This window comes from Mixophyes fleayi, chromosome 9 (assembly GCF_038048845.1).
Source record: "Mixophyes fleayi isolate aMixFle1 chromosome 9, aMixFle1.hap1, whole genome shotgun sequence".
Classification (NCBI taxonomy): domain Eukaryota; kingdom Metazoa; phylum Chordata; class Amphibia; order Anura; family Limnodynastidae; genus Mixophyes; species Mixophyes fleayi.
This window is the reverse complement of record NC_134410.1, coordinates 120,644,218-120,652,391: the sequence shown is the minus strand read 5'-3', so window position 1 is coordinate 120,652,391 and position 8,174 is coordinate 120,644,218. Positions and strand designations below refer to the sequence as shown.

Genomic DNA, 8,174 nt, shown 5'->3' with positions numbered 1-8,174 from the left:
TGGTCTCACATTATCCAAGTAGTCAAATTATGGAGAAAAGTGTGTTAGTATTGCAATTAAGGCAGAAATCCCATAAAAGGTTGCGATGAGCAGCACAAAATGGGGTGCTCTCCCGGGATTCGGAGTGGAAGGGCTTGAACTTGAATCAGAGATGTGGTAGAAAAAAAAGAGTAAAACAATAAGTCTCTGCAGTTAGTGAGGGGCACAGAGTAAAATGAAAGTCTATGTATAGAGACCTGAGTTAGTTAGGAGCAGTGGAAGGCAGAAAAAGAATAATGCAATCCCTGCAGTAAATAATTTCACCACTAGGTGGCACTGACATTCAATCCAACCGCTGTAGTGCAGAAAAGAGAAAAGGAGAAGTTTCTCCAATATAGGTATGGTGATATGTCTGGGTGACAGGACTTCGGGATTGTTTGGCCACCAAATTTTCAACTATATAGGGGGCAGTTAGGAGGGTTTCACAGTGAGGGCACCCTTTACTTGCCAGCAGTACTAATTAGAGAGAGATTGTGTCTCACTATGCAGGTGCATACATTCAGAGGAGTGCTATTTGTAATAGCCTTATTTTCTCTCTCAGTGGCCAGCCACCACTCTCCCTCTCAGGCTAGCCAGGTAATATAGCACCCGATTGCAGGAATCCCACGGGGGGGGTCCTCACCTTTAGTCACCAGCTACTCCTCGCTCTTCTGTGGTAGTGGGTGTGGGCTCGTGTCTCAGGCAGGCTTACCATTAGACAGGGCACCCAGGGTTCAACCAAGATGGCGTCAGCTGCAGATCCTCTCTGGCAGGAGATTTGCGATCCGGGTCTTGTCCACCTCACATGTAGGTGGTCAGCGTGTTTGGCACTGAGGCGTAAACGATGAGAATCCGAGGGAGTCACAGCTCGGATAGGGAATCTATGGGCCGTCCCCCCATTACATCCAGCGGCAGGCAGTAGGGGGGGGGGGGGGGCACTCATTTCAGCGAGTAGTGGGTTGGTGAGGTGACCACAATACAAGTGTCAAATAGAAAAGAAAAAGTATTCGCACTAGGTGAATCTCATACCAAGGTCTATTAATAGGCTCTTAGTATAGCCTATTAACCAGGATGTTCATGATGTAACAAAGAACACTCTAAACGGTGCACCCATACACCAGGAATACAGTATGTACAAAGGGGTAGAGAGGAAAGCAGGTGACTGCAGGGCACTCAGAACAATGGATGAGTGTGTAATATTAAAATTAAATTTTATTGATATACCTTAAAAATATTAGTGATGATACATCCTAAACCCAAAAGCTGGCGAAATATTACAACCAAAAAACAAAAATATATAAAATTGCAGATCCACTGCAAACTTAGCTCCGTGGTCCTATATTATCTGATAGACTCAAAATTGAGAAGTACACTAATATAGGTAGGATTGGCTGAAAGTATAAATTGTTTATTGATGGAAAAAAGATATTTTCCTCATCATAAGGTTCCACAATTGCCAAAATATCACCTAGATTGTCTCGACCGATATGTTGAAACATACAAGGGTGAAATGCCTATATGATTCAGGAGAGTCCCCTTAGTGATAGCTTTATTAATAGCTATCTGTTGTATAATGATAGGAGAGCTCAGGTAAATGCCTGTCTATCTGGCAGACTGTGAAACATATGTAAATTTTTCAGTGAACCACATCATGTGAACCAGTCTGTATGAAAATAACATGGACACCCTCGTTTATAACGCTAGATAAATGAATATAGATCTCCCCCTCATACCCTAAATCTCGGCAAATGATCTATGTATCTAAGGGTAGGGGAAATGGATCACAGCGTTTCCTACTGATATAGGTTAATTGGTACTCAAGGAGCTAAGAAACGCCAATGCGCGTTTCGCTTTATCAGCTCTGTCAAGGAGCTAAGTTTGCAGTGGATCTGCAATTTTATATATTTTTGTTTTTGGTTTTTGGTTTTAATATTTCGCTAGCTTTTGGGTTTTTAATATTTTTAAGGTATATCAATAAAATTTAATTTTAATATTACACACTCATCCATTGTTCTGAGTGCCCCGCAGTCACCTGCTTTCCTCTCTACCCCTTTGTACACAATACGAGTGTTCCAGTTTGTTGGCTTGATCGAGGGACAGTGGAGAGATTTTTTGTTGTTGGAATGCCTGGGTCAGACGGTGTTTAGGGGCCTTTTCTAGGTGATGTAGAGTGGAACTCAGCAAGGCTGCTTCCACTGTCATCAACTGCCAAGCCATGCCCACAAGCTCAGCTCGTTTTATTCACCAGTATCAAAAATAAACAAAACATAAACAAATTCCTAGCCTGTTTGGCTTCTAACTAATACACAATGAACACCTTCTCTAAAGTGAAGGACCTAGTGTCCCACACACACAAAACTGCAGCACTTACTGATAACAAATTGCAGTGTCTCTCTCTGCAGGCATCTGACCTGTTGACCAGACTGAGAGAGAGAGACTGAGAAAACTGCCTAGCAGCTTTTTATCAGCACTTTGCAGCTGTGCAGCTCCTGATTAGCCAGAAACTTTGTAGCAGGTTAGAAAACCTGAAATGAGCCTTATGAATGGAGTCCACCTTGTTTCTCCATTCATAACCCCAGGGACCTTTACACCTGCTTTTCCTACTACCGAAAAACACTCTTTGGGAAGCTTTTCCCAAACACAAAAAATCTCTCTGGGGTTTTGTATTTTTAAGATACAGTGGGCCTGATTTATTAAGGAGCACAAATGGCGATACGTTGCGTATTGTGCGCACACATCCCCAGAACCTGAATTTCGCAAAAGAATGCAGCAGCTTCCAATTCATCCTCCAGCACAAAGGACAAACAGCTTTATGATTTCAGGGGCAGAACAGGGTGGGGCTGATGCACGTCATCATAATGATGACTGCTGTATCTTTGCAGTATTAAAAATAAATAAATAACATTTTTAGAATTGCACAAGCACCCTCTCCAGGACCAACAGTTGCCATAGTATTACTGTCGATCGGAAAATCCACCCCAAAGCCCTGCTGGGTTATGTACTTCCACAAACGGTGGACCACTTCGTATATGGGTGGGGTACGGGAGAATGGCAATGTAAAAGCTAGTTTTAAACAATGGGAGAATAGTGATGGGTATAAGCCCGACAATAATTATATCACTACTTACCATATAACAGACATGCAGTTTTTCCGAAGCATTGAATTACTGTCCAGTGTAAAATCCGAACGGGCTAAACAGCTACAGTACAAAATTACATAATTTACTATGGACATAGTGAAAACAGTGCTTTTAAAGCAGCAATACCCGGACCCCACGCCTACATTCCATTAAACAGGCATGGGGTCCGAGTATCGCCGCTTTAAAAGCGCCATTAATGACTAGCCCCGTCGTATATATGCGACTCTAGTTGTCCAGATTTATTTATACTACTATTACGGGGGCCCACAAGAGCCCCAGTTTAATTCAGCACAAGGAGGTGGGTGCATTCTCATTTTAAGCAGGGCTCCCCCACTAGAGGTTCCAGACTTGTGCTCACCAGGCATGATTGATTCCCACTATGACAGGGGCACCCCACCCTGCAGGTCTCACTGTTATAATTAGCCTAGTCCAAACTGTACTAGCTTCTTGGAGCTGGTTACCTCTATGACGTGGCGCTCACCACGCTGGTTGTCTCCCGCTTAAGTGAAAACTGTCTAGCACTGGGGCTGGTTAAAGGCTGTAAGGGAGAAGGGCATGCACTTTAAACATACATTTTTACTAAAAAACATATAAGTCATTATCATCAACAGGTAAGCTTGTACCAAGGTTTATGGATGTGCAGAAGATGGAAAATACCACGCATTTTTAAGGAGCTTGCTTAACTTGCATGTGCACACCCTTACTGTAAACTGTTTGCACAGGAATGCCCCGGATCCACCTCTCTAGCAGATCTGTAAGTTATGTGCAAATGCAAGTTTTGTCTAACTCTAAATACAGATTAAACTTTTGGGGTCCTACTCAGTGTGTCAAATCACATTTTTAAATGCCGCAAATGGACTTCTGTCCAACTTTAAATCAGGCTCACAATGTCACACCTCTCAAGTTTTGTCAGGTTATAGGAACTTTTGCGCATACATTAGTTAATGTTTTTAATTATTATATAATGCAACTTGTATTTTACAATTAGTTGTCCTTTAACAGCCATTTGATTATGCAATACATGTCATTGTTTAATTACTTAAAAACATTCTGCTGATCAATCTTTCCTTCTTTTCACACACACACACACACACACACACACACACACGTTTGTTGTAATAATTAATTGATGTCATTCTTCCCCAGGAGAAAAGATATCTTGATGGTGACTCCTTGGCTGGCCCCAATTGTATGGAATGGCACCTTTGATATAGACATTCTGAATGCACAATTTCACCAAAGAGGTGTCCGCATTGGCCTCACTGTGTTTGCTATTAAAAAGTAATAATAATAATAATAATAATAATAAAAATAATAATTATAATAATTATAAAGTAAAGACTGTGACTAACAGACATTCAACCTGTGGTCCAAGTAGTATTATTCATTTCAGGGACTCATTGTATTAATCACTAGACTGTTACATCTGTAACCTTATAAATCTTCTTTACTGTTAGGAACCCCTCCAGCCGGCACAACACAACCCGGAGTCTACTCTGCCAATCAGGTGTTCACTGGAGCCCCTGATGGTGGGGACAGACTGGGCTGCAGACTGACAGAGGGTCGTGAAATGTGTACCGGCTGGGGAGAACCCAGGCCAGCGGAGTGAGGTCCAAGCAGAGGTCAAGGTCCGGCAGCAGGTAGCAAGTCCAGTTAACAAGCCGGGGTCAAGGGTCACAGGCAAACAAGAGATACGGTAAACAGGCCAAAGGTCAGGGTCACGGGATACACAAGCGAAGTCCAAATCCAAAGCCATGGGTCATACACGAGAGGTCAGCAGAATACAATAGACAGGAACAGGAACAAGCAGGTCAGCAGACTGAGGAACAGAAGCTATAACCAGCAATGAGGTAGCAGACCTCATTGCCTTAAATAGTAAGCCCAGCCAATCAGAGCCTAGCTCTGGCAATATCCAGCCCCCTTGCACCTAATAATTAATTAGCCGCAGGCCAGTAATACACTAAGCGCATGCGCCCGGCTACTCACCGCCGGGACGCAGCACTGAAGGGTCCATCCATTGCCCCGACAACGGCCGGCTTATGGGCGGAAGTGATGTCCCGGTCGCCATAGCGACGGCCGGGACGTGAGTAAGTGAGTCGCAGCGGCTTGGCACCGCCGCGGCTCGTAACATTTACAGAGCTACTTACTGGTATTTGCGCTACTGAACAAAGAGGTGCGGAGTCTAACGCACTCCCATTATTCACCAAGGACCCCGCAAGGAGGTTTGGGCTTCGCTGCAACAGGTGCGCAGGTCTCCAGGACAGTTACCAGTGTAGTAGTGGTGAGAGTGGTCAGGACAATCCGGAACAAGTCAATCGGACAATGCGTTACCGAGGGTGAGCCAAAGGGATAGTCAGGCTAGCTGTGGTCAAACCAGAAGAGCAAGCAAACGGAATCAGGATCCAGGAGTAAAGTCAGGGTACAAGCCGGGTCAAACTGGAGGTCAGAAGCAATTACATATCACATCGAACGCTGGAGACAGGAAAAGACCTGATACCCTGGCACCCTAACGGTGTAAGAGACAGGTTTAAATAGAGGTGACAGCAAAGTGATAGGCTGGCGGTCAGGGATGTCACTGACCACCGACAGGAATCCAGAACTGGAGTACCAGGACGCGCTACTGCGCATGCTCCTGGGAGCAGACGGCAGGGGGAAGTAGCGTCCCTGCTACTTGGCAACAGGGCTTCCCTGGCCAGAAACAACAGGCAGCCGTCTACGCTCTATGGACACGATGCGGGGATGGTGCCTGACAGTAAGTAGCATGTCCAATACGCTAAACCCTCAGCTTGCCAAAACTCTCTTATTTTATTGCCAGAAAGCTTAGTCCCTGACAATAATTGCATGTATTTCATTCCTCCCTTATGTTACAATACCACTGTATTATATAGATAGTTATAAATCAGTATGTACTATGATTTCAATGAAAAGCTATAACTCACAATAGCACATTCCCACATTTAATTTTAATTTAAATTCAACATTAAACTTATAGCTAACTAGCCTATAGTACCCGGCGTTGCCCGGGTTTAAATCTTCAAGTTATGAAGTTATCAATGAGTTGGATGTAACTGTCAACATTTAAAAAATAATTAGCAGCTTAGCAGCTCTTCCAACACACCCATGAGGTGGCTGCCCAGTGTCGTTTTTGTTTTTATATTAAATGTCATCCACATCCATCCAGTGGACGGTCCAGGACAGGCTCCCCAGGTCCAAGCTCTGCCCATCGTACACCAAAGGAAGGTCCAAACGAGAGCTCAATCCCCTAGTATGTCTTCTGGGATCCAATATTACCGGTCTATGAAGTTTTCAGCCAAATCCATCCAGTGGAAGGCTCAGAACAGGCTCCCCGGGTTAAAGCTCTGCCCAGCGCACACCAACGAAAGGTCCAACCGGGACCCTAATCCCCTAAAACATGGCCCGGATCCAACTGGACCACCACACGTTGGTTTCATCCCAATTGGTGCAGGGGTGTCCAACAGCATAACTGGACACAAACAAACAGACCAATGAATTTTATATATAAGATAAACACTTACTGACCTGGTAACAACTTGAAGTCCAAGTGGAAAATCCAAGTAGCCAGATCAATAATCAGGCAGAATTTTGCTACCTTTGCATCCTACCTACATAGAAAATGGCAAGTAGGAACCGAAGAAGGACCCATTACTCCACATTTCCAAAGCCAAGTTTACCCTGACTATTGAATCCATAATGTCTTACCTCACTTCTAAGTGATTAGTACAAGTTATTCATTCAAACTTTGAACACAGTTATGTTACATTAGCTTAATAGAACCATAGGACATTAGTATGATAAAGTAACAATTAGCAGATTCTACAACATCTGAATAATAAAGTATTATTTCTTTTTTTTGTTGCTTTTTCAGATATGTTCAGTTTATTCAACAGTTTCTTGAAACAGCTGAAAAGTTTTTTATGGTGGGACACCAGGTTAATTATTATGTTCTCACTGATCAACCCAGTAAAATGCCCAACATTACACTTGGTGAGAGGAGACAACTGATTGTACTGGAAGTCCCTGCATACAAAAGATGGCAAGATATCACCATGAGACGCATGCAAATTATTCGAGACTACACTTGCGAACAGTACGTCAATGAAGTGGACTATTTAGTGTGTGCCGATGTGGACATGAAGTATACTGACCATGTTGGAGTTGAGATCTTAAGTGAGGTGTTTGGAGCTATTCATCCTGGTTTCTTTATGGCCTCCCGTAAAGACTTTACCAATGAACGACGGCCACAATCCGCAGGCTACATTCCCCATGATGAGGGGGATTTTTATTATACAGGAAGCTATTTTGGAGGTACAGTAGAGGAGATCTACAAGTTGACTAACCATTGCCACCATGCCATGCTAGCTGATAAGGAAAAAAATATGGAAGCTCTTTGGCATGATGAGAGCTATTTAAACAGATATTTTCTTTATTACAAACCTACTAAAGTTCTGTCTCCTGAATATGTATGGAACTACTATTATGGAGACCCTACTGTAATACAGAAAAAGAGATTTATTGTTGTTCCAAAAGATTATGCAAAGGTGCGTGATAAGCGTTGAGATGTGGACAATTGAAGACAAAGTTTCACTTACCATATTCTGGCTGGCTGTAATATGCATTTTGTTCACCAATTCCTTTTATTCCAGACGAGAATACACTGTTTATGTTATTCTGTGTTGTATTTGTTTGTTTTGTTGTCTTAAGTCGTTGTATTTTATATATATATATATATATATATATATGTAATTTTACTGCTTTTATGTATGATCACCAATAATAGAATGATTGCTTATATATGCAGATATATAAATTCAGTATACATCTAATAAATGTAACTGTTCAGACTAAATGGAAACAGTCATCCAAAGATGACTAAGGAACAACCTCTAGACAGTCCCAATTTGGATAATACTAGATGGTAGGAGGTTTGCCAGTAACTTCAGAATGTTACACCGTTATTACTTATAATTATACAAACTTGAGATGTCTGAATAAATG

General features: G+C 42.6%; 1 protein-coding gene across 1 annotated transcript; it reads left to right on the top strand.

Annotated features, from left to right (window-relative positions):
- Positions 1-4,171: 4,171 nt before the first annotated feature.
- LOC142101700 (histo-blood group ABO system transferase-like) lies at positions 4,172-7,845 on the top strand. The gene is made up of 2 exons (XM_075186083.1): positions 4,172-4,439; positions 7,045-7,845. Exons 1-2 carry the CDS (start codon positions 4,288-4,290, stop codon positions 7,733-7,735), a joined length of 843 nt encoding a protein of 280 aa, XP_075042184.1. The 5' UTR covers positions 4,172-4,287; the 3' UTR covers positions 7,736-7,845.
- The last annotated feature ends 329 nt before the right edge of the window (positions 7,846-8,174 follow it).